Genomic DNA, 26,147 nt, shown 5'->3' with positions numbered 1-26,147 from the left:
CCCAAGCAGCGTGAGTGCATGCTTCGGATCTTGCACCCCGGTACGATAGTAGGTGGCGTTGAATTCGTGCCACTGCGCTCGGAAAAAGACAGATAGGACATTTGTCTCTCGAAAGGGCCTCCGGCGGGCGGCAGCACTAGTTGTAGGGCAGAAAGCTGCAGTACAGCGTCTTGGGTACCAAGGGTGGTGTGTTGCCATGGCTCAAAGACATGACGCAGGCGGCCGTGCCCTTGGGCCTCGTGGGCGTTTCGCCATGTGCTGCGACGGACCTGTTTGCCAAGAAGCTCTATAATGCCGATCGATGAGCCAGTTTCATTGATTGATTGCTTGCTTGATTATTTTTTGGAGACATGCCACAGTTTCAAGTCACCAGCATCAAGGTTTTAGTTGGATAATAACACCCTGGAAGCCCCAAAGGTCAAAGTCAGCAAGTACAGCCAACGTGCGGATCCAGGATGAGGTCTCTTGATGTTTTCCCCCTCTTTCAATCCCCTACCGCCAGGGCTTATCATATATAAGAGTACTATAAATTCTGGGGCCAAGTTTGCCGCTGTGATGATTGTTGAGACAGACGGCACTACAGATCAGAAATCTCTACTGCTGGTTCTTTTCCTTCTTCTTCCTTCTCCTGTAGGGCTACCAACCACCTTGGAATCGAACCTAGCGCGAACGGTGGGGGCTAACAAATGGCCAGCGTCTATTGAAAGTGGGAGATAGGGCGAGAGAAGAAAAGAAAACAAGCAAAAGGCAAAGGTCAGAACGGCTTAGTGTGCTTTTGCTATTCTGCACCTGCCATACTTAGTACATGGAATGATCAATAGTTGGGACTGTTGGTTGTTGGGGAGCGCGAAGAGAGGGAAGAAGATGAGAGACAAGAAGGAAAAAAAAATATGAGAAGGTGGGGGTGGGGGGGGACGGTTGGATAGGCTAATGTAAAGCAACACATTCGCAGAGGACCAGAACAAGTGTGCAGCAGGCTGCATCGCCCACATGTGTGACGTCCTAAACAAGAAGAAGGAAGAAAAAAAGAAAAAGGCCACTAACTTAATGGGCAGAGTCGCGAGGAGTGGTACTGTACATAGTAATGGTAATCAAGAGTGGCGTGTTGCTTTCAGGCGGTGTTCGTACGACAACAGACAGAGACAAAAGGAGAGTTGTGGTCGTTGTGGATACGTAGAGTATTGTCTGATGACTCGTCCAAGGAAAGAGGAAGAGTAGAGGAGAGCAGAAAAAGAGAGACGAGGGAAAGAGGGGGTTGGTGGGAGGGGGAGAATGCAGAGAGGGCTTGACATTGAACATGAGGATTCAGATGTCCTACTGCGGCGTAACGCTGCCCAGTCGCCCATAGTGCCACAGCATACTACAGGATGTAGTAGTGTAGCACCCCCCGTACCATTGCCATAGTAGGTTGCATGGTACTTACAGGGGGGGATACCCTAGGGCGCGCGATACTGTGTACTGTTAGCAGCGCGGTACGTACCCCATCCCCACTCCACCCCAAGGGCCTGTACAGGGCGGAAAGAGACCCCTCTTTCTCTCCTCCCAAGGCGTAGCACTGGTCGATTTGAACCGTTTCTGCCCTATAGGTTATTACAGGGGTAGACAGAGAAGATCAGCCCTGGAGGGCTACAGGCTTTCATGTCTTAGGTAAGACAGGCAGTCTGTACCATGTACTGTGGTAGCCAAAGTATCTCGACTTTGTGTTGTATCGTACTCTCTATTTCCATGTACCTTTCTTTGGGTTCGGCTGATCCGCGCCCCGGTATCGTGGATGAAAAGCCTTCCGTACACGCACAACCAGATCTGTCACCCGCGGTCGTTCCCCTTCCCTCTTCCCTCCCTCTTCTTTGCAGGTCTGCTTCTCCTCCTTTTAGTCAAAGCTAAACCTCTCCCAAAGAAGGTTTCGACAGAAGGGACATCACAACGGAAAGGAATGCACGTATGCTTCCGCGGTCTTTAGTAAGGCATGCGTCAAAAGCATTCATCTGTGGCAAAGTGGCGTGCGAAGGGGCAGGAGAATGAAACACCTAAAAACCTTGACAGATACACAGACAGCCAGACAATCTGGTTGCTTCGACTCCCCCCAAAATCTAATCTGTCTGCCCAAGTGCTTCTTACCAGTACTAAAGCCTCGACCACGCGGTTCTGCATGTCATCAGCTGCGCGTCGGGGCCCGGACATACGGAGATATCCCACCCTGGGCCGAGATGAGATGTCATGAAACAGGTGAGAATGAAGACGGAGGGGAGAGGAGGAGACCACCAGTTTTTCTTTTTCGAAGGCTGGCTACTAAGAGACCAGGACAAGATCCGTGGAACCGAACTCTCGCAAATGAAGACAGCCAACCTCCCCTTGGATTTCCTGGCACGTTTGGATGTGTCACTTCACCATGTACTAGATGCTGAGACTGTCAGCTCGACAGGAAGCACATGTGATGAATGAGTCTCATGCAGTACCTCAATTCTAGCAAGAGTGGGCAGAGAGATGAAGGAGAAGACGGTGGTGGTGGTGAGGATGACAGGCAGGCAGGCAGCCAGACAGAGATGAACGATACAAGGTACCATAGTAATTGATGTACGTAGTCACGCAGTGGACAAGGTAAGTGGGGCACAGTAAGTCCCCTCTTGCCCAAAGTCTGGTTCAGCCCAAGTGTCCCACGGTGCCTGGTACCGATACCATCGTCAGAGGTACTCGGGTACTGCCAGGCTGTGGAAGAACAGTCGGTTATGACCAGGGTCATTGGCCCCTCCCTACCCCTACCTCATACCTCCCGGTCCGTCCAAAAAACTACTTATATCCCTGCTCCCGCGCATACATAGTACAGTCTGAACCGCACCGCTAAAAATGACAGGCTTCAGGGCTCCAGTCTAGCCTTGACAAGGCCCACATGGCCTACATGGCCTACAGACCCCATGTTTCTTCCTGGTAAAGATGCCGAGTGATATAAGAAAAAAGAAAGTGAAATAAATAGATAAATAAAGACAGCTAGCCCAATGTAGCAGTATCTACGCCTTATGGGATATCGGTGTCTGGGGGGGGGTGGGAGAGGGGGTGCCTGCCTCCAGACCTACCCACTATACTAAGCGCACCGTACTACCATGGCCCAGCGCACTGACCAGTGTACCTGTCCCCTCAGTAAGTAGACTGGCCCTGTCTGTCACTAGACCGTACCGCACCTGCACTGGGAGCGCGCTGCAACTTAACCTGGGACTCGGACAGAAAAAGACTCGATTCGACATAAACAGTCTCCTGCCTCCTCACCTCGACATGATTATTATGACCTTCAATTCTCTCATTTCTTGTCCCTCTCTGCGCCTAGGCCACCCTTGGATGTCCATTTGAGCCTCTATTTCTCATAACTCTGACCTCTCCCCTTATATAACTGCATTGTTTCATATCCCCTTCGCCCCAACGTCAAGTCGGCCAGCTTGCTCGACCCACGGCGCATCCAGCATCAGCGTTATTGTTTGTATCGAGGAACAACGGTAGTGCACCTTTCGGGACCATACTGGATGTACAAATAAATGAGTCTCGGTCCTAGTTTTACGGAGTAAGGCCAAGACACCAAATGCATTGCAGCACATAGGTCTCAATCGCCTCGTCCTGATTGTTAATTTATCGAGAAGGGTTGGAAGAGAAGACGGGCCCGCCTGGTCTTTTGCTCTTTCTTAAATTTGGAGGATATCTCGACATCTGATGCTGTGGGTCGCCTTGCTCCGGCCCAGCGCCATGGGCTCAGTTCAGCGTATCCTGCCTGGCCTGGCCAGGTCGAACATTGCTTGCCCGGTGCTGACCTGACTTGTGACAATCAGTTTCGACAGCCTCCAGGATACGACGACCTAACCAGACTCTGCTCCTCCTCCTCGCCGCCGCCTCCGCCGCCGCCTCCCGTCCGCCCATTCGCCATGGATATCCGCGGTGCTCGACCAGTGCCGCGGGATGCTGGGCCTCCTAGAATATCTATACATGAAGACGGCGGCCACAGGCCCTTTGGTGCCCATGGCCCTTTCACTTCTGCCTTCGACCGATCTATGTCGGGCCCTATGGGCATCCCAAATGCGCCGTCTTTTGACGGCCCTCCTCCTGCACTCCCTCCGCCAAGAATTGTCCCCGTCCCCGGCCCTGAAGCAGATTTTTCCGACTTTTATGACCGCGTCAAGAAAGAAAGCCACACCGAGAGCCTGAAATTCTTCGGTGGGAGGAGTGAGAGCAACTACGGCAGTCTGGACCAGAGCTGGAGGTCAAGAGGTGCGCAGGAGGACATACCTGATTATATGCGTAGGGACAATGCCGCGACTCCGACGTTAAGAGACGAGGGCTACTCGAGCATGTCGAGCTATGCCTCCTCTGGGTATGCTTCGTCCGTTGATATAGAGGAAGCAATGAAGAGTTGTGTTGCTGACTTGAGATGGTAGGGCTCGGGATAGGCACAACAGTCGGGGATTTGGCCGTGTACACGAACACTATCAGCTAGGCTCGAGTGATTCCTACGACAGCCAGCAGCTGAAGAAGCTCGACGCAAAACGGACCTTGGATAACAGATCGCCCCCTCGTGGATCCGCCCTGAGCACCTCGATGCGATCTATGCAAGAAGGCCCTACACAACAGTTGCCTCGTTTACCACAGCTCGAGCTTTCGCTCCCCGCAAGATCGAAGTCGAACTTGTTCTTGGACTCGTCCAGGCTCACTGACACCCCTCTAAACACTGCCGTCTCTCCGCGGAACACCAACTTTGCACAGATCACTCGACCTCATGAGTATAGGTCGCCGATCGAGCCCATGTCGGCTGTAGATTTTGATCGAAGTCCCTATGCCAGGAGCAAGAGGCAAAACTCGGGAGCCTTTCCTGAAGATTTTCCCCCAGCTGATAGTTACGATCACGATATGGATTTCTCTATGGAGGAGGAGAATCGTTTGCGCCACATGCACATCGATGATGGTCGCCACTCACGTATGAACAGTTTGAGCTACGAGAATCAGCAGCCCAGTCTCAAGCGACGGGCCTCCAGCCTCCTCAGCGATGACTCTGTTGTACGTCAGATGCCAAGTCAAGGCGACCTTCGACGGCGCCGCGACAACGCCTCCAAGAGTAGTCCAGGGCCCCGGCTGTCCGTACATCCACCCCACGGCAGCATATCTTCTGTCTCTTCAGGAGACCGCAGTGGCAGTTTTGGCTGTCTGAGCACCGCAACGAGCATGACATCCTCTTTGTCCTTTGACAGGAGGTCGCCTATCGGCCTATCGCCCTCAGGTCTCTCACCGACAGAAGTTGCTGGCTCGCCTTTCGCTGCACCGCCACCATTGAACACTGTCAATCTAAGCCCAAGGTCCACGACCATCCCCCGGACTGGAGTTCACCAACGAGGACCAAGCGATATCAGAAATATAATAGCCAGCCCAAGAAAGGTGCCGGAACCAGCGATGCGGACGGGTGTTGCAATAAGCAAGATGCAAGGCTTCCACATGTGCGATTGCTGCCCCAAAAAGCCCAAGAAGTTCGACACCTACGAGGAATTGGCGTGAGTCACACTGCCACATTCTCTAGCAGGGGTGGACGTTCTTTTTAATTGTTTTTTCTTCTTCTCCTTTTTTCTTTCTCTTTCTTATACTCGTATACTATACTGACCATACCTTCCTTCCCTTCTAGTGCACACGAAGCAGAAAAGCAGTATGAGTGTACTTATTGCGGCAACCGCTTCAAGAACAAGAACGAGGCAGAACGGCATCAGAACTCGTTACACGTGAGACGGCACTCGTGGTCGTGCTCAGCGCTGAGCAGCTACGACAGGGCATTCCACGAGTCTACGTCGAGGCCAGGAGAGGCTGACACTTGTGGTTACTGTGGCGAAGAGTTCATACGGACAGGCCCAAATCCTGCGGGCCTTGGTCGGATTGTGACGGACCCGGACTGGGATGACCGCATTCGGCATCTTCAGGAACACCACAAGTTCAGGGAGTGCAACAGTTCCAAGAAATTCTTCAGGGCAGACCATTTCCGTCAACATCTCAAGCACAGCCACGCCGGCACCAGTGGGAAATGGACCAACATGTTGGAGAATGCGTGTATGATGGAGGAGGAGCTGCCACAACCGCTCCTGGGTAGGTGAGCCGAGGCTATAGGAAAGGGATCCTTACATAATTGTCATCATCGTCATCATGGGAAGGAGAAAGAAGAGAGAAAGAGAGAAAAAAGAAAGCAAAAAAAGGCTTCATTCTCAAGCTGAAAGATGTCACTTCGCGGCACAGACAAGGAAACTGGTCTGCTCTGGGGTTGTAGTTTGACACCACAGTGTCACATATGCAACATTCAACAGTTGATAATCACCGGAGGAAGATGTACCTGTCCGAATACATCCGAAGGAGTGGAAGTGGGGATATAGGGCTCAGGTCAGCGAGCCTGCTCTGGTGCAGATGAGCCGCGCCGGGGCTGTCGATGGCCTGGCGAATACAATGATCCGCAAGACCTAGGCTCAGGGCCTGTCAGTCAAAGAAAGTGAAAGCTCGCGGGCGACGTCGGGAGAGAGGATCAAGGGCTCATTCCCCGCCCCCCCACACACACAAACAGAAAAAGAGAGAGATAAACTCGGCCAAATACGTTTATGCCCATGCCACTACAGAGACCACGGACGGCCTCTGGTCAAGGAGCTCATTCGCGCTGCGATGTGCAGACCAAATGATTCAGAATCCCTGCTGGCCGCTGACAGCACGATACTCTAGGCGTGGAAGGCGATGCCATCACAACGAGCGGCCTCGACATGATGCTCAAGGATGTAATGTGCCGTAGGCCCGAAAAGTCTTCAGCGCAAAGCCGATACTAAGGGGGTAATATTTTGGAGCCTACAAATTTGGCCGAGGCTCATATTGCCGACGATGGACAGCCCTGTCTCGCCCATCACCCTCCAAAGAGGAGGGGAAAACAGAAAATGAAAAATGAAAAAATCTTGGAAATGACCCGCACCGACAAAAATACCCTTGAAGAACTTGCCAACTTGAAGGATTCGAGGGCCCGCACAAAACGTTCAAGATGGACAGTTCCCTGCAGGACCGCTCCAACCAGGAGAGAAAATCCAGAGCTCCAGTTCGACAACACATGGCGGAGTCACGCACTGGTGGTGGCCCGTTAGCAGACGTCACAGCTTCTCCTTGAGCAAACTAAGTTCATTCATAGTAAATCCCTCCCGCCTATGGAAGGCTGCAACTCGGCAAGACTTCAGCCGTCGACGCTTAGCGATTTCGCTTGCGGATCAAGTTCCACGATCGGTATCATCAGGCGAGGCGTTGAAGGCTGAGCCGTCGCTCAGAAGCAGTCCAGAAACATGGGATGGATCTTCTTGTTAACGTCGCAACCCTGAAGATCCAAGGTGATGATGCTACAGAGACGCGGTACCCACCTGACATCAATCCTACCCATCTGCCGATGGGTGGGCCAGTAGCCCTACCACCTACATACTGTGTACAAGCTCCTGCCATTCGACAAATCATGATGCTGGCTGGAAGATCCGCCCGCTGTGTCTTGCCTGGCTTCCTGTCGTTCAAGGTTCGCGAGCTGAGAACCCCGCGTGGAGAGACTTGGAGGATAATGAAGCAGGCCTGTGTTCCTCCACTCAGCCCTTTGAGTCACCATAATACTATGTACATACCGTACGGCCTAATGGTACTATGGTTTGCTTTCGCGACCCCCACTTTGGGTCGCTCACACGTGGTTGTATTTGGGGCTAGGCTCACCGAGTCGAGCGCATCATGTCAAGCAAACCAAACCAAACCACAAGCAGCACGACTCTTGATCCTCTGCGCCGAATCGCCTTGCTGCGGCTCGATGTGGTGGGCCTCTCCTCCCTCTTTGTGTACATAGTACGATTCGCTGAGGTGGGGTCAAGACGCAAGTGGAGGGCACTGCTTTGACTTTGGTCTGCTGTCATCAGTGCAACGTTGTGCCGTTGAAATTCCCTCAGCCTGCCCCAATCTCCACAATGCGCTCTCAGCTTGTTGTGCAGTTTGCCGTTTGGCCTATGCCGTAGGATCTTCTTCGGCGCCAATGTCTCTACAGCAGGGGGGAAATTAAGCTCCGCTTACCGCCAACTCAATCATGACGGACTCTTGAAGAGGCCGGAGAGACAGACAGAGTGCTGCACCGCGCGAATACAACACCGAGAGGGAGCTAGTGTCCGGCCTGGAGTGTGGAGACGCTTTTCTTGATGGGCACTTATCTGTCTGTCCCAACAATGTGGCATCCTGACCGGTATTTGTTTCCAGATGCCGGACCAGATATCTACTTCGTGGAAACAGAAGAGAAGAGGCTCAAACAATGTTACGGAGTGGTGTTTTTACAATCTGTTCTCTGGTGCCAAGCGAAACAATCCCAGGGCTGCCTCACCACTCGAGACTGAGAGGAACCTAACGGGATTGTCTGGAAAGCACTGGCTGCCGACAGTGGTTGTATATGGCTTGTGCAACTATTGTCTGGTCGGTCACTCAAAATAGGCATTGGCCTCTTCTGGACTAGCCAGGCCGGTGATGAGAGCCAAAAGGTGCCTCGCAAACTCTTGCAGTTTTGTGGATGGCACCATCCTCCCATAGGGCTGGTACCCAGTAAATCCTTCACAACGAGATTACGTATGGGAGGGACGGCTTGTACCAACCATGGTACAGCTGTCTGGCTCATTTGTACCTGTGTAGACGGTACTGGTGCTCGAGGATGGAACAGCAAGTCTCGACCGGGGTCAAAATATCACCTTATAGCTCTAGCGACTTGCGTTGCGACGATTGCCGGTGCAGACTTTAATGCTTCATGCACGTAGCTCGGTGACTCCGATTTGCCCTGTTCGCAGATGGCCCCCGGGAAGTCAAGCAGCGATGTGCATCCATTTTCTAGTCTGGTCAGGACTGGCTGGTGCATTCATGCCTCCAACGCTATGCGCAGCAGAGGAGCACACTGATTAATTCTCTCTGTACGCTCTTCTCATCATGCCATTTGCTCTGATTTTCTAGCCTGGCGGTGAGGTGGCAGATAAGACAAGCTCTGGTCACTGCATTCCCTTACGGTCATGGCCATGCCTTCACTGTTCTTGGTACTCTTCAGACCAACTCTCGAAAGCTGTCGGTGATGGACGCTGCCTGCGACCAAAGGGCTTCGACCAACTTGTGAGATTATGTCTATCTGGCGGTGGAAGAAGAGGGGAGGAGGGGAATCCAGGACTGGCTTTCCAGCGGATTGGCCCAGACAGACGGGAGGATTCTCATCGTGGAGATGAAGGATTCACTCCATCTCAGACCGATTGGCTGGGTCCTTGGTCCCGGCGCATGGAATCTTTTTAGCAGATTGGGAAAAACAAGAGCCACGATGTTGAAAAGGGGGGGGGGGGGGAGCGCATTGGAGGCCAGGTGTACGTGGACTCGGCTTTGGTTGTTCATTCTCGTGCCTGAGGTCTTCCTCGTGGACCCGCTACAGTATCATTTGAAGGTTTTCCGGTGCCAAGGGTTCTTCCTTCAGTGTCTTTTATTATCACAGTGCATTAGCGGCTTGATTGGCTATTTATGTTTTTGCATTGCAGAAAGATCTGGGCAGCTTTTTCATGTCTGTTGCGCAACCAGGTTTTCATCACATTCTGCCCTCGACGGCGAGCCTTCTGTCCTGAAGTCTTCCAAAATCCTTGAACTGGGGACTGCTCAAATCATACCATGGTACATCCAAGTATTCCAACGTTCTTTATCTGTCGTAATCCATAGATAGATCAAACTCCAGGTGGGGCAGACCCTCTCAGTCGTGAGGAATCCTTCAGCTGGCTAGGCTTGATTGAGTCACCTCAACAGCTGAGAGCAGCCATTGAGGCATTGACAAGTGGAAAAGCTACAGTAGTAGTGGGCTTCACACTCTTAGCGATCAAAAATTGAGACAAGAAACATAAATACAAGATTTATGCACAATAAATATGTATGATGTGTTTATGTGTAAAAGTATGTGTGTGTGATGGTGTTCCTAGCAAGGTGGATCTAAGTGAGAGAGGATGTTACAATACTAGTCTTGAGGTAAGGTAGCATCTGACATATTGTTACCTGTACACTTTTTGATAGTAAGTGTCTAAGGGAGTGCTTGAGTGGTATGTGTGATACTTTTGTTGCTTTTTCCCCCACCATAATTATCGAGGGCTTCTGCATGTGTACCATGATGCCTTTTTCTATGTCTTGTCCTTTGAAGTAGAGCTCAGATGGTTCCATGCATTGTAGTGGGGGGCCATTTTGAGTTCCAGAGGTGTATAAAGTTGGGCTCAACAGTCATCACACAGCCTTGAGTACTTAGTAGACAATGAAAAGTAAGCCCTTGCATATTTACTCAGTGGTATTACAATAGGAGTGGGGGCTTGGTTACACTTGGAGTTGGATCTGACCAACCTTGAGTTGTCATCCAACGGCAATGCACAGATTACTTAGGCTAGATGATCATCCCATAATTTTCTTGTCAAAGTTGTGCACAACTCGGGGGAATGGATTAATTACATGTATCCACTTCAGTCACATCTCCTCTCGCTGGCTCCTCTTCAGCCCTGGCCAACAAGTTTGGCTACCGTGGGCTTGCCTTAGCCGCTCCCTGCCCCATCACACTACCTGGGCTACCATCCATCCATCTATCCATCCTAGGCCTGATTCATCCATCTGCCTTGTCTGGTCAGGCCTGGTAGGGCTGTGGGCTGGGCTGGGCTGGGGCTGGGCTGGACAAGATGCACATTCGCTTTGGCCCCCAATCATGCCTGGCCTTGCCGTGACGTTTGACAGGAACCCCACTGCACTTCAAGAGCGGTTCCCTAGTATGACACACACCACACTGTATGTACAAGTTAAGATGCTGCAGACACTAAGAAGCTATGAAATGGCCATGTCATAAGCAAAAAATAGCCCTACAGACCTACCCCGCAGTGGGTCCGTTTGTGGGGGCCAAAAGTGCGGGGCATGCCTTTGTGCAAGCAATTTCGAACTTTCCATCTTCGTTCTCTCTCTCTCTCTCCCGCCTTCTTTTCCCTGTTCTAGCATCTTTTGGCCGGTGGAATGTGAAACAAACCCTTATCTGGTGTACTAAGTATCTTGGTACCCAATCATAGCACCTTCCATTAGTAATTACCTGGCAACCTTGGGAAGGTGGAAGGGTTAGGGGCCTGAGCACACACAAAGAACGTGACAAGGTGCTTTTACCGATCACCGAAAGAGAAAGAAAAAACACAAAAAAAGAAAAGAGAAAAAAAACCCTCCTTCTGCCTGGCTTCATCACATACAGAGAAGGAAAAAAAAAAAATTAGCGTCACTCTCCACCCAACTAACTCCTCCTTGGACCCATTTCGCATGCACCAAGGACCCTCCTCCACCTCTATGGGCCCTTCTATTGTGGACAGCAACTGGTCCAGCAGAGGAAGCTGACGAATCAGATCTCTCATCTCTGATAAAACAGATTTTCTGTTCTTTATCTGCTCAGGCTAAAGCGTTATCCATCCTCAGGCCCTGGCCAGAACAAGACTATGCCCTCTCCGGATGAGTCAGGCCGTCGCATCTTCGCCCACGGAGCCTCCTTGTCCATATCAACATCAACATCAGAGCCCCTGTCAGACACGAGCATAGACATAGAAGATAACGCCACAGCAAGTGACAGCGACCAGGAGACGCACGACAGTAGCAGTACCCACAGAGACAGAGACAACGAGAACCACAGCGACAACGTTACCTGCCTGTCCCCAGCGTGCTGCTCAAGATTTGAGGCCCTCACCGGGCTCAACGTTCAGGACATCAGCCGCGAGCTGAAAGCAGCCAAGACTGCTACATCTGATCACGAAGGCATCGTTCCTCAGACGTCATCGCCTCCGAGCCCTCTGACGGACCGTTGCCACGGGCGCTCGGCATTCGAAGGGGGCCCAGACCACGAACAGCTCCAGCTCACCGAACAGAAGGCCATGGCGCTCAACCGCGTCGACGGCCCGGACGAGCTGTATGTCGGCGGCGTCTTCGCCCTGCGACGGCCAGGATCGATGGAGGACAAGGGGATCGCCCATGTCCTCAGCATGATCAAGTACAGCTTTGTGGACTGGCAGGGCTTCGAGGACCGCTACGTGCACCTGAGCGTGGACGTCGATGATGTCGACGACGAGGATATCCTGGTGCACCTGCCTCGTGCCGTCAGGTTCATCCAGAGGGGTCTGAGCGGAGGACCAGGGGCATGGCCGCGGGGCACGATCCTGCCAGGCGCAAGGTCAACATCAGGGGCAGACAAGGGCGAAGGGGGCGCTGTCGCTGGTGAAGAAGATGAGGAGAAGAAGGGGGCTCCTTCACTTCTGGGGCCCGATATGAAGAACCTCTCGCTAAAAGATGAGGCGAGCAAGACCGACCCAGCCCAGCCTGGAGCCGTGTTCGTCCATTGCGCTATGGGCAAGTCCCGATCCGTCACTGCCGTCGTGGCCTACCTGCTCTGGAAATACCCTCACCGGTACGGCCTCACCCCAGGCAACAGCAAGCGTCCCGACGAGGAGACGGCGCGTACGGCAGTGCAGGCAGCACTGGACTGGGTCCGCAAGACGCGCGAGATCGCAGAGCCCAACCCGGGTTTCATGAAGCAGCTGGAATTGTGGGTACAGATGGGCATGCCCGCGGGCAGCGACGACGCCGTGGAGCGCCATGGCACGTACCAGCGGTGGCTATGGGAGCGTGAGGTCGAGGAGAGCGCCAAGATCGGCAAGAAGCCTGACTGGATTATATTTGAGGACGAAACCGAGGCCCCGAAGGACAAGGGCCAGGCTGAAGGCGGGGGACTGGCAAAGGACCTCCGTTGTAAGAAGTGCAGGAGGGTCCTTGCGACGCATCAGTTCATCGTCCCTCATCAGAAGGCAGCAGCCGGTCAAAGCCCATGTCCGCACCACTTCATCGAAGCCCTGTCCTGGATGAGACCCGTCCTCGAGGAGGGAGCCCTGGACGGGCGGCTTGTATGTCCGAATCCCAAGTGTGGGTCCAGTATAGGTCGGTACGCCTGGCAAGGGTTCAAGTGTAGCTGCGGCGAATGGGTGTGCCCTGCCTTCTCCTTGGGTGCCAGTAAGGTGGATGAGGTTATCGTCAGAAGTCAAGGATCCAATCTAGGCGGAGGTGAAACTGCTGCTTCCAGAGCGGCGGCGATGGGCATCAGGATGCCGCCTGGGAAGCAGAACCTATAACCAAGAAGAGAACAAGGAAAAATTGTACCCACAACCGCCGACGGGTCACCACCACTACCACCACTACCACCTCGTCGTGTCTCACGACTATGAGTCCGTACAAGCAACCCTTTCTTCTTTCTGCGATAGAGCGACTCTCTTGCTGTGATTCGATCTTACCTCCGTTGTCTCGGCAGATTTTCCAAAGGACGACAATTATCGGCCCTTTCAAAACAAGCCCGGTGAAAAATTCTGTGCCGCACTCCTGCATGCCACTTTTAACAACGCACCGATGGGGAACCACGGGCCTTTTGGCAGTCATCATCGTACAAATGTTCCCTGTATTCCTCGAAATGTGGGGGAGGTTGACTTTGTGAGGTAAAAATCGCAGGCTCTTCATTAGAGGCAGCTTCGAAGCATGAGGCGTACACTGGAAGTGATAGACAGAAGCTCAGGTGAGTTGCATATAACCGGCAAGGGGAGGCAAGTCACCAGCGCTGGGTTTTCGCGACATAGCCACTGCCTTTACAGGAACTCGGCGGAGCCTCTTCGGTGACACTTGAGGTCGTCTCCTTGCCGTTCAATACGACAGTATGTATGTGAAGCCCTGGACCGTCCGTACTGGACCTGGGCTAAATTAATGAGCTGTTGCTAATATACAGCCTTGACAGCCCCTCTCGTCCCAGCTGCTGCCTACCTAATTTATACAACACCTACTACTATGATAAAACCATCAGTTCATGACCACGCCACCTGCGCCGCACGCTGCATGTTTCTCAACTCTTTGTCGCTGGCTGTTGGCCAAGCGGCTTCTCGCACTGTAGGGACAGATCCTTCGGCCCTTGCTGGTGAACCCCTCTCGCCATGATGATGGATCCACAATCAGGTCCGTTTTCCCTTACTTAGTTCGATACAAGGTCCAAAAAGGCGTCTATCTTGTATTTCGTAAGTAGTTATACTGAGTTCGGTAGGGAATACCGACTCCACCCATGAGGTATAATAGGGACAGAGACGCTTTCATAAGGTAAGTAGTCACGAGCTCCACTCTGATCTTCGTCTTCTTACTGGCTCTTTTCCGAGCTTCTCTTGGACAGGGAACTTATGTGCCGACCACCTGCGTCTGCACCCTGTCGAGATTATACACTTCACAAAGTAAGACTCTGAGATCTGGGATTCCTGAATTGTATGGGGCAGTCTTCCTACAGAGATCGCGAACCGTTTTTTTCTTTCTTTCTTTTCCCACTTTCCTTTTCTTGTCGTACTTTCGTGGGCCGACTGATGCTCGCTTAGTCCACCCAGGCCTTGTGGGAGAGAGGGGTGCATGTACTCTTGATTTCATTGCTTATCATGTATGCATGCAGCGTGACCGGGGCGGGGGAGCTGGTCGAGTTGCTATGTACCGGTCTCCCCCCCCCCCCTCCCCCCACGAATCCTTTGGGGTATCTGTCCACAGAACCGACATATGCGAGGAGAAAGACGAGGCGGTCAGGCGGTCAGCAGCTGTAGCAATGGCGCCATCCATGTGGTCACCAGTGTGTACATACAGCGTGTCACAGATCTGCGTCTGCTTTTGAGCCATGAGCCATGAGCTATGGGGGCTGTAGACGGCGACAGCCTTGTCTTTGATTTGAGAGGGCTCTCCTCCCGAGGGCGAGACCCCAGCGTGGGCCAGTGTTTCGCGCTTCCCGCCTCGCTTCTGCTCGGACCCGGGATGTGATGGAGGGGGAGAAAGAGGGAGGAGAGTGTGGATTAGATACCTAGCGACCTTGCAATCTCACGTCGCCCTGGTAAACCATCGGGGGGTTATCTTGCGTGGATCGATCTGCCCGCTCATCCTTCGGCCCCCAGTTCTCAGAGCTCGGCCCGCCCCTCTGGGGGATGAGTACAAGGAGGACAGGTACAGGTACTTTGGAATTCCTTATTCATCCCTCCCGAGGATCGAACAAGGGCTCGGGTAATTCCTCCAGATTTCCAAGAACCTCCCTCCCCACTCCCTCTCGTTCTTTTTCAAAGCCCGATCCTAAGCCCTAAGGCCTGAAGGAAGACAGAGAAAGGGAGGCGAGGTTTCAATCCAGAAAAAGAACGCTTGGGCCTCATAAGTGACATCAGATGGTCTATGACAATCCTCCTTTCACCACTTCTAGCGAAGGATTTGGAACTGCGAAAACGAGAAGCAAAAGATGGAAAGGGGCAACAAGGTGTGGAAAAAGAAAGTCGAGTCTTGGGGAAGGCCTCCGACTGGTTGTGTGTACGAGACGCATTAACGCCGTCTGAGTAAGAAAATCCCTCGGACGTCTTTCTGAGACTTTTTGTAGCCCTTTTAGGCTTGTTGCTTGTGTGATGTGAAAGGGTCAGTGTGCATCAAGTTGGGGCCCTCCTCCCAGCAAGCAAGCAAGCAAGCAAGCAAGACAATTAGGCCCCTGTCTTTGCACGATTTAGGCCAGTGATCCAGCTGCCGTTGGCTCACATGCGTGTCACTTGTCTTGTGTACACCCGTACCTTACCCCCCCCTCCCTCTCTCTCCCCCTGCTAGGGCTTTTGTACACCGGATGTGCCCGACAACGCATCTGCTGTATGACCAACATATGCATATGCTTGCTGTATCCCAGCAAGTGCATGTCATGGAGGGGGAGAGGGGGGAGAAATAGGGAGATGAGTAAAGTATTTGAAATCAGAATCTGCCGGATTGGGGGCCTCATCATGCGACGAGCCGTTGTGTCTTGTACAACCCTCTTTTCCCCCGCCCCGCGGTGGCCAAGGGAGGAGGAGGGATGTTCCCCCGGCTGCAATGGTGCAGTCCTGAGGCTTGGTGAATGTCCACGTCCTTGCCTGCAGCTGTTGGTGCTATGGCGCTGACAAGGATCAACTCGGCCGATATCATCATGCGTGTGATGTGGTCGGGGGAGAAAGTGTTGTCTGATGCATCTGCAGATGTAATTATGTTTAGGATCGCCAGTTGGCAGAGATCATGCATGCATCATTCCTATGTGTGGATGGGGTAGCAGGCTGCTGGGACTTCTTACCTAGTGCGTATTTTGCCCGTATGTTGGGCTTGGAGGAGAGGTCAGTGGAAACAAGAAGAGGCATGGCTGAGAAGTCAAGTTCTTGTCAAATATTCCGTTTGCTCATCTAAGTAGCACATAGACTGTAGTTCAGGAGGAAAGGAGAGAGTTGGCATAGAAGCCACCTCACAAGCATCCTAAAGGACACTGCTCTATGTATGCATATAATTTAGAGCGCTCTACTTCGATGCCATGGATATCTGGCAGTAGAGTGGCCAGCCGAGTAGATTTGGACACTCGGCCGTGTCATCCGGAAGACTCTGCGGGTATTTCAACACAACAGAATCGAGCTTTGCTGTTGCCTTGATTCATATTTGCAACAGAAACACAGGGAAAAGGGAGAGAGAGAGAAACCACGGAAGAATTAGACGCGTTTCATTCTGTCTCCTCCTGAATCTAGCGTCTGAATAGATGTTGAGAGACCATAACAGGTTTGAATATCTACTGCCTCGTCCATACAGAGTTGCAGATACCGAAATTGGCCTAGTTGTCATTCACTTGATGTCGTATTGCCTTCGATCAGGCCCAAATTGACATACTCAGCCAGAGTAAGAGTAATATGCCTGACACCTCTTCGGTTTCCTCCTGGAGCAACAGCAAAAGGAAGCTGTCAAAGTGAAATTGTGCGTTGGTTAGTCTATAGTGTAATGAGGGGGAGGATAGACAGATACTATAAACTAAGCTCCTGTCTTCATATGCTTACAGAAGAAGAAACGGACTAAGACACAATTGAAGTGAGATGATTTTGAGATCATCAGAGACACCCTTTCCACATTGTCTGCAGCGAGGTATCTGCGACAATTTATCACGGAAAACATCAGTCTTGAAGACCATCCAAGCTTTGCTTCAACAACAGTCACAAAAAGAGAACATGCTGCAGTGAATAGCAAGGAAGGAGGCTGAAGATGGGGAGAGGGTGTTTCTTGATTGTTGCACTCCAAACAATGCGAACGAGTACCTGATCACGGCTGCCAGGCCTTGATGGCTGCGTTTGAAAGAGAAGGCTAAGCACAGTGAAACATGATTGAGATCATGTTTTGTCAATATCATGGTCTAGGAACAGAGGATATGTATATAATATCGTCGTAATTCGTCTTAATGTGTCAAGTAATCATGCGATGGAAGCTTCAAATTTTCCGCGGAATTGTGATCAATAGTGAGCAAATAGAGTCCAGTTTCTCGTAACCGGTATCCATTTCTCTTCTTATCATTAGATTATGCAGGTTTGAAGACAGATATGTTTATTCGGGCACTTTTGTATTTTAAACTTCCAGTAAGTAGACTGTGGCCATGTCAAGTGGAAGACGACCTCATATGAGAGCTACTTCTTGATATCATCCTGTGTTAATGACTCGATGAAATCAGCAACACGACCTTGATGAAAAGAAAGCAAATTGGTCCTCAAAAAAATCATGTCAGGTTCATCGTAGGGCTATAGTCACAGGTCTTAACCATGCAGTTGTGCCCAAGGTCTGGGCTCAGGTTGCCAAGCTCATAGGAATTGTATTTTTCAATATCATAACGCTTGCAGTCTGGCGCATTCGAGTAACTATGTCAAAACCCGGCTCAAACTTTAGGTACACACAAAAGGAGTGGCTTAATGTCAAATCATCGCAAGTCTTGACTTCGGCACCGTATTCATCTTCTCCTCCCAGCACCTGCCTTGCCATTGGCCTTCTGTGCCACACCGGTGACCTTGCTGCTAACCGGATTTATGACCAAGTTGGCCAAGGCAATCTCCACAAGCTGTCTGGCATACATTGTGCCGACCATTCCTTTAGGTTTGAAGGATGTCTTGGAGATCAGAAAGTCCGTCACTGCTGCAGCAAGGCCGACAGCGATGGTCTTGGGTATGCGCTGCTTCCAGGGCAGCTGCGTACCGACCGCCACCTTGACCGCGGCGACGGCGGCAGCGTCAAGCCCGACTTTCTTCACCTGGTTCATATCCACGCCTTTCGTGATTCTGTCCTTGAAAGTCTTGTACCACGCATCATCCATGTCTGCAGCCCCCTTGTATGAAGACGACCCGGATTTGTTGTCCTGTAGGCTCCTCTCGCGACCGTGTCCGTCTCGAGTGCGTGACCTTGGGGGCCTTTCTGGAGATGTTCGTGATTTTGGGTTGAGGTCCTTCTCTTGCGGGTCTGTGGATCCAAGGTTTGATATATCTGAGAATGAGTCGTTGCTCGAATCCCTCTTGTGGCGGTCAATAAGGGAGCGACTTCGGTTCCGAGGTCCCACCGCCCGTTTCGAGGAAGTCAGCCAGCCCTCAGACTGTTCGGACGGTATTGGGGAGAGTGGACGACGATGAGAGTCTGGTCGAGGCCGAGACAGGTCGGAGGATCGATGAGAAGATTGCCGTGGAGAGCGATCCGAATGTCTGTGCAGGTCGCGGGATATGTCACTCTCGTTGGAGGATACTGAGCGGCGGCGATGGGATGTGGAGTCTCGCCGTTCGTGGCCACTTCGACGTCGCCGTCTGGCATGATGTTCCCTTTCACCTTCGCCCTCCCGTCTCTTCTCGATGCTCTCGCCTAGTAGTGTTTGATCTGGCGTCTCTCGGGCCCGGAAAGAGATCTCTCGATAGACGTCATCGTCGACGGGATCATAGTATTTTGCTTTTGGGTCGTAGTCCGATTCACTGCCGGCGTCATCCCAGTCGTCGTCACTCCTCTCCCTACTGGCATCATGTTTAGACCAGCCTCGGTGACGGTCGTGCTTCGGAGATGTTAGATGCTGGTGATCTCTCGAGACGTGTTTCTGCGGAGCTCGTGGCGAGACTGGTGATGCTGAAGAGCCATAGTAGCCGCTATCAACAGACGAGTCATCACGAATAGAGTCATCCCTGTGGTGCCGAGACTTCCTCCTTGAGCGGCTACCCTCACCATCACCGCGGTCGCTTCGGGCAGGCTTCATAATGGGGAATAGTGGAATCGAATAGTGTTGGACAGTGAACTTGTCACGGCATCACTAGCTCGATTTTTGATGGACAAGGCGGAAACAATATGGAACTAGTGGATCGGCGTGCACAAGGTACAAGAGATGAATTTGTGACTTTGTGTGCTTGCGTCTTCTTTTGATCATTTGTTTGCCTTTTGCTTGAGGAAGAAAACTTTTGAAAAACCCCCCCAAAAAATCAACCACCGGGTTGAGTGTTTCCTATGGACAACCTGACCTGCTGACGGACGACATCATATCTGGGCCAAGCGATGACGTCGTCGTCCCGGAGCAACAACCCGTGGTTAGTGGTGCCGAGTGTGGTTGCCAACTGTACAAAAGCAGCCTGTAGGGGAATTTGAATCTGCCTAGCGCTAACTCTATCCTTTGGTCCTGTCTCACTCGTCAGCCTCAGGCCTGGATCCCTGTCGGTCATGCATAGTGACATAGCGGCCGGTCAACAACGCGTTTGGAGGGTATGATACGATATCTTAATCGCTCTGGATATCATCACCATCAAGCCACTCTTTGGGACTACCATAGTATGTAACCATATGCATGATTTTGATCATAATCAGTTCACTTTTTGGATCAATTTGACGGCCTTTGTTGAACAACCTTCCTCACTGATTGGCCCCAGGACCAGAGTCCTTTTCGAAAGTGCTCAACACCTTGAGATGGTGGCCAGCTAGGCCTGCATTTCCCGTGAACTTATATGAGCACATTGTGTCGTTGCTAAATCGATCATACAGAGCCTCCCTCCCGAGAGCGGTTGCTCAGCAGTGAGACATTTTATCTTGGAGACCGCGCTCCTCGACGTCGTATGGCCGCTCTTGCGCCTGTGGTCTGGTTTTTTCCCTCTCAAGCGCTCTCCTCGACCTGGAGACCATCGCCACGCTCCTGGAGACGTTCGGTCCTGAACAAGTTTCTGGACTGCTTCGAGGCGTGATCCATCGTGTCTACGGCCCTTGCGCTTGTGTTTCTGCGCTGCTCGTATCCCAATCCGCGAGCCTGTCCGCGAACCTGGACATCGATTTGGGGGTACGGGTCAACCCGCTTCTGGACGTCCTTGTCCTCAACATCCCGAGTGTCGACTTCGACCAAGTTAAGCGACCGCCTAGGACCACTTGTGGCCACTGCTCTCACGGTCTGATTGCGCTTGTTCGTGCGCTCCTCGAAGACTACTGTGCGGACGTTTTGGTAACATTCATCCGGTGAGCAAGGGCTTCTGTCCTCGATGGGACCTTGTGTAGGCTGAGGTATGAGAGGGAGAAAGTCAGTCGCATGTAATCTCCACCGGCACACAATCTTAGACGGGAAAGGATCTGTATAGAATATCTCACCAAGGCAGTGGCCAAGCTAACGAGGGCAACGATGGCGTAGGAGAAACGCATCCTGATAAACACGTGTTTTGCAGCTGCTCGCAGTGCAATATGGATAGAAAGAATGTATGGCGGTAATGATCGAATTGGTCCAAGCTGGTTGATGTGTATGGTTTTCACTGAGGTGGTCGAAGGTCCTTGATGTGCTTCGCAGAGAATATCACTGGTACTGGAATTGCTGCTATTTAACCGCTAGATATTCGTCCCAAGTCTGCTCTCACCATTTCCCCTATGAGCTGTCCCACTCTCCAGGTGGCTGGAACATTTGCAAGAGATAGAGATAGGGAGATCGTCCAAGTCAATTTTGCGGGTCTGCAAATCCGACCTCGCAGTTTACAATGTGATAACTGTCGCGCTTTCAACTTCACCGACGCGTTCTGCTCCAGCTTTCCTAGGAGCCGATCCTGCTTAAACTGTATCATACTGAACCCGAGCTGTCATGGCCCCAGAGAAGACTGGCCGAGCCATTTTCCTTATCTGAGATAATGTGGGAACTTCAAAGTGTGTGCTGAGTGATTTGAAGGCCATGAGATCAGCGGACGGGGGCCCACCTGTGTCACGACATTCTCGGGATTGTCACAGCCGTGTCTCCTGGTTGAAAACCCGCGATCGGCCAAGGTCTGCCAAGTCCCATTATCAGGATGTTGTCAACATTCTCGATGCGCGCAAGCTGCCCATGTTGTGAGATGAGTTGAAAAGACAAGGAGAACGGAATGAATTAGTTGGGTTATATATAGAGTCGCATGTTTGCTAATAAATTTTATTTTCATCAGTGGGTTCTGATTATAAACAGATACACCGTGTGCTCTTGACATTCTTTTTAGCACAATAGACACACCAATGGACCAAGAGAAGGGACAACGAAGGGCTCGAAGAGGCTTTGATGATAACTACTTGCACACATGGAGTCTTGGCATATCACCAAGGCTTTGCAGTGCTACGTTGTTATCACAGAGATCGTCGATCCCAATTTACTTGGTCTCAAATCATATCAAAGATCGGTGTCAAGACAATGCTAGTGGGATAACCATGTTGGAGCCTTCTGGGTGGCAGTGTATGTCTCGAAATCACGGTTGACTGATAGTCCGAAGTCTTGGCCAGAAGCATGGAGGAGATGAGTTGTGATGTCCTGCTTCTTGATTTGCTCTCTTCTTTCCCTTGAGATGCAAAAGAGGTACCCATTGCGCCATCTCAGAAGCCCCGAGTATCTGACTTTTGCAAACTAAGGGAGTCATCATCGCAGTCTGAGAAAGATCTCGAGGTTTGCCGTCTACTTCTTTTCCTTTAATAGATTCTGGAAAAGATTATCCTCTCTTTCCTTCGTTCATCATGCTTCATCAAACTTCAGTCACCTCCTCGACCCTGAGCCCAGCATGCTGCCTATCCGACGCAAAACCAAATCAACTCGCAGTGCTTGACTGTATGACCCAAGTCAACAGAGGCGCCAGTACGTTGGCAATCACAGTGTCGCCTGCGTCGTTAGGATGGACACCATCTCTCAGGTCTGTGTTACCGGCTGGGAAGACAGCAGCAATGTCGGCAATGTAAATGGGAGAAGCCGTCGTATTTGCCCCCTGAGCCCAAGCTGGAATTGCATTGTTAAGGGCAGTAATCCCAGACTGCTCATAGGGGGATGAGATGACCGTATCGACCTATGAGGAGAAAACATTTTGTCAGAAGGAAGAAATTGTGACTAAACTTTCACTTCACCCTGAACAGGAGACTCACAATGATTTTCATATTAGGGTTGCTCGCCCGCATCTCGCCAACCATCTTCGTATACGCCGCGATGATATCCGTCGTAGCATGGCCCTGGAAGACATCATTCGTGCCCAGCATGAACATGACCACATCCGGCTCCGCGGCGGCGAGCCAGCCCGTGAGGTCTGAGTTGGCAATATCAATGGCCAGGTAGCCGGAGTGGCCCTCGTGGTGGTGATCCCAGTCTGTGTGGACGGCGGTGCAGTTCTGTGGATTGTCGGTCATGGAGCCGACGAACTGGATGTCAGAGGTGACGTTCGCGTCGGCGAGGAGATCCCACAATTTGGCGCGCCAGCAGGTGATCTCGGTGATGCTGTCGCCTAGGGGCACTACAGATCTTGTCAGCCGGAACCTTTCTGTCTTCTCCTTTACGCATCTTCATCGTCGGCGTACTGATTTTGAGTGATCCTCCTTGAGCCACAACTGCCCTCCCTAAGCTAACGGCTAACACCAGAGCCTTGCAAAACATTTTGAGATGTTATTTTTAATGGACAAAGTAATAGAGGATGCAGATCACAACATCAACATGGTATGTGTTGCGCTTTACAGTTCTGTCTTGGCAACCTTCTTATACTATTACATCTTAAGCTATGTTCTCATGGAGGGTGGTGTTCGGGCTTATTGTAAATACGCCGCCAACAGCCTAAACTGGCTTATATTACGTGTAACAGTCTGCATCGAAACGACCAGTTGTGCGGCATGACAGGCTGTTGAGGAGACAGGGACAAGAGCTCTCGTATTCGTTTAGCAGAGGAAGAGAGTAAGATCTCCAAGTAATAGTGAATACCACTCGAATAGGCCCCCGCTCGGTGCCTCGACCAACGGCGCAACTCGTGCCGCAATAACGAGTACGGACGAAAGGAACGGGGTCTGCTGCACAGGAGACAGATTGTGAGGAATGGTACGGGTGTAGGACGAATCAATATCGTCGTATCGAATTAATTGCGGAGCGGTGGGCGTATATCGTGTATCTTCGTTAGCAAAGCAGCCTTTCGAGGACATTTCAAATACTTAAAGAGCACCTCGGATTTCAGATGACATGTTGTTGTTCGACGGAACTGTAAATGCGATACTTATTTCCAGCATTAGCCAGGTCCGAGCCAGGAAAATATGAGGAGTGCGCCAGGCCTTTGGAGAGACAAACCAATCCCTCGCGCTGACATGAGTTTATTGCTCAACCATTTCAACTTAAACGTGTGTCTCGACTCCAAGATTGAGGTGCAGCATATATCCATAGGATTATTCCTTGGCCCAGTGTACATAAAATACAAGTGATGAGTTAGGACCCAAGCTCCGGAGGCCGGACGTACCAGCTACTATGGTACTTAGTGATTCCACAACAGGTGTTGTAATGTAAACATTCACAGCGCCCATCCAACGACTTTAGTGTGCTAGGTGCTGTGGTCCTATGGTAGACGCCTAGTACAGTGCAGTGCAGGGGTAGCTCCATGCAGGGATCCTTATCGTCTTATCGTTCTGTCAGTGAACAGGGATGCTCAGAAGTTCTTCGTTTTTTCCGCCCTCACAGGACTTAGACTATGAGTCAAGCTTTCATCTTCGCAGTAACTGGACAGTCAGAAGTGATCTTCTGACCAATTTCTACGCATCAATCGATTGCTATTCCACCAGGGGCCAACAACCTGTCCGCCATTTTTACTTCCCCAAACGAAACCTCCACCAATTGCTTCTGACGGAGCCCTGTACAGCGTGAGAAGACAGGAAGAGTGACGACACGATGGCTTCGACCGGCAAGAAGGACAATATGCTCTGGGGAGGCCGCTTCACTGGTTAGTTCATTCTCTTCCACTCCTCAGACGATTAAGGAGGATAATGAGCACTATGGGCACTCATGGACGCCCAATTGACCCTTTCGAACCACGTCTTGCTCCAAACAATCCAGGCTCCTCGCAGCTCCAACGCTGACCCGTATATCCTTTTTTCCCCCTGTCTAGGCGGCCTCGACCCTCTTATGGAGCAGTACAACGAGTCTCTATCCTTCGACAATGTCCTCCATAAGCAGGATATCCTGGGTTCTATAGCTTTTGCCCGCGCCAACACGAAAGCTGGCCGCCTCACCCAGGCCGAGTTTGAGAAGATCGAGGCCGGCTTGCTGCAGGTCGAGCAGGAGTGGGAGAATGGCACCTTCAAGAGCATCCCCGGCGCAGACGAGGACATTCACACCGCCAACGAGCGCCGGCTAGGCGAGATTATCGGCAAGGATATCGCGGGCAAGCTGCATACCGGCCGGAGTCGTAACGAGCAGATTGCTACCGACATGCGCCTGTGGCTGCGGGACGAGCTGGACAAGCTGGAGGACTACCTAGTCAGCTTCCTCAAGGTTGTCGCGAGGAGGGCGGAGATGGAAGTGGACTACGTCATGCCAGGATACACGCATCTGCAGCGCGCCCAGCCGATCCGCTGGAGCCACTGGATGCTGAGCTATGGCTTCGCGTTTGCCAACGACCTCGAGAGGCTGCGCGAGATCCGGAAGCGCGTCAACAGGAGTCCGCTGGGCTGTGGCGCGCTGGCAGGCAACCCCTTTGGCATCGACAGGGAGATGATGTCGAAAGAGCTGGGCTTCGATCAGCTCCTGTGGAACTCGATGGGCGCTGTCGCCGACCGCGACTTTGTCCTCGAGACCCTGCAGTGGGGTAGCTTTCTTATGCAGCACATTAGTCGGTGGGCCGAGGACCTGATCATCTACTCCAGCGCCGAGTTTGGCTTTGTGCGGCTGGCAGATGCCTACTCGACAGGCAGCTCGCTCATGCCGCAGAAGAAGAACCCGGACAGCCTCGAGCTGCTGCGCGGCAAGAGCGGCCGTGCGTTTGGCCACATGGCAGGCTTCATGATGACCCTGAAGGGTCTGCCCAGCACCTACAACAAGGATCTGCAGGAGTCGGTAGAGCCCATGCTGGACCACGTCAAGACGGTGGGCGACAGCATCCAAATCGCCGAGGGGGTGCTGTCTACACTGGATACACAGCCCGAGAAGATGAAGGCGGCGCTTGACCCCTTCATGCTCGCAACCGATGTAGCAGACTATCTGGTGCGCAAGGGTGTGCCATTCCGAGAGACACATCACATCTCCGGGCGGGTGGTCGCCCTGTCTGAGAAGACTGGTACGCCCATGAACGAGTTGACCTACGAGCAAATGAAAGGCGTGGACGAGAGGTTTGATGAGGACATCAAGGAGACATTTGACTACGAGAAGAGCGTGGAGATGCGGTCAGCCAAGGGAGGCACCAGCAAGGCGTGCGTGTTGGAGCAAGTCAAGGTACTCAACGGTATGATTGCATAAGTTCTTAGTCTCTATCAGATACGGTAGTATAAAGTGAAGCTGGGGCATCAGTTCCATAGTGATGACTTTCCAGGTGCAAGGGGAAGAATGCCTAGGGCAAAGCTCTGGCCCGATCTGGGTCAATAGTCCAAGGAGATGAGTAGACGGCAAAACAAAAAGGAAGCAGATCCCAGGGAGAGACAGTTAAGAAGACCTTGATGTGAATTTATACTGTTTGCTTTTCCTATTGATAACATGGTCTGTAGCATATTATTGACCAAAGGGAACAAAGCCCTTTTCCACGCCTCGAAATCTATGTTACGTAAGAAATTCTAGCAGCTGGCCATCGCCTAGCACACGCACGCGCCTGGGGCGTTTGGGCCCACTCACTTTAGCACTTACAGCTCCAAGGTGACGTCGAAAGTTTTCGCCTACCCGGAAACACGCCTTCCTTGTACCCTTAACACACACCAATACACCACCTTGACACGATCTTCAGCCGTGAATAGCACATCTCGAACTTGGGCCTCAAGTGGCCTGACTGTACTTGTCCCTTCATACTTCTAGTCAC

The 26,147-nt window shown here is 51.9% G+C and overlaps 6 protein-coding genes across 6 annotated transcripts; 3 read left to right on the top strand and 3 right to left on the bottom strand.

Annotated features, from left to right (window-relative positions):
• Window positions 1-5,300: 5,300 nt before the first annotated feature.
• On the top strand, window positions 5,301-6,610 carry M406DRAFT_355885 (uncharacterized protein). The gene is made up of 2 exons (XM_040923290.1): window positions 5,301-5,465; window positions 5,648-6,610. Exons 1-2 carry the CDS (start codon window positions 5,422-5,424, stop codon window positions 6,105-6,107), a joined length of 504 nt encoding a protein of 167 aa, XP_040776307.1. The 5' UTR covers window positions 5,301-5,421; the 3' UTR covers window positions 6,108-6,610.
• Window positions 6,611-11,933: 5,323 nt separating this feature from the next.
• On the top strand, window positions 11,934-13,181 carry M406DRAFT_37646 (uncharacterized protein; the record flags this gene model as incomplete). Its single annotated transcript, XM_040924034.1, has 2 exons — window positions 11,934-12,266; window positions 12,330-13,181. 2 exons carry the CDS (start codon window positions 11,934-11,936, stop codon window positions 13,179-13,181), a joined length of 1,185 nt encoding a protein of 394 aa, XP_040776306.1.
• Window positions 13,182-18,280: 5,099 nt separating this feature from the next.
• M406DRAFT_321901 (uncharacterized protein) lies at window positions 18,281-18,957 on the bottom strand. The gene has a single exon (XM_040919569.1). It carries the CDS (start codon window positions 18,703-18,705, stop codon window positions 18,478-18,480), a length of 228 nt encoding a protein of 75 aa, XP_040776305.1. The 5' UTR covers window positions 18,706-18,957; the 3' UTR covers window positions 18,281-18,477.
• Window positions 18,958-20,017: 1,060 nt separating this feature from the next.
• On the bottom strand, window positions 20,018-20,745 carry M406DRAFT_350954 (uncharacterized protein; the record flags this gene model as incomplete). The annotated part of the gene is made up of 2 exons (XM_040922588.1): window positions 20,500-20,745; window positions 20,018-20,410 (listed from the first exon to the last, which is right to left on the bottom strand). Exons 1-2 carry the CDS (start codon window positions 20,548-20,550, stop codon window positions 20,018-20,020), a joined length of 444 nt encoding a protein of 147 aa, XP_040776304.1. The 5' UTR covers window positions 20,551-20,745.
• A 1,193-nt stretch (window positions 20,746-21,938) lies between these two features.
• M406DRAFT_60110 (family 3 carbohydrate esterase) lies at window positions 21,939-22,768 on the bottom strand (the record flags this gene model as incomplete). The annotated part of the gene is made up of 3 exons (XM_040924670.1): window positions 21,939-22,190; window positions 22,267-22,628; window positions 22,672-22,768. 3 exons carry the CDS (start codon window positions 22,766-22,768, stop codon window positions 21,939-21,941), a joined length of 711 nt encoding a protein of 236 aa, XP_040776303.1.
• Window positions 22,769-24,034: 1,266 nt separating this feature from the next.
• Window positions 24,035-25,597, top strand: M406DRAFT_256487 (argininosuccinate lyase; the record flags this gene model as incomplete). Its single annotated transcript, XM_040917105.1, has 2 exons — window positions 24,035-24,086; window positions 24,252-25,597. 2 exons carry the CDS (start codon window positions 24,035-24,037, stop codon window positions 25,595-25,597), a joined length of 1,398 nt encoding a protein of 465 aa, XP_040776302.1.
• Between the last annotated feature and the right edge of the window lie 550 nt (window positions 25,598-26,147).

Source organism: Cryphonectria parasitica (assembly GCF_011745365.1).
Source record: "Cryphonectria parasitica EP155 unplaced genomic scaffold M406scaffold_4, whole genome shotgun sequence".
In the NCBI taxonomy this organism is placed as follows: Eukaryota; Fungi; Ascomycota; class Sordariomycetes; order Diaporthales; family Cryphonectriaceae; genus Cryphonectria; species Cryphonectria parasitica.
This window is presented reverse-complemented; position numbering and strand designations above follow the sequence as displayed.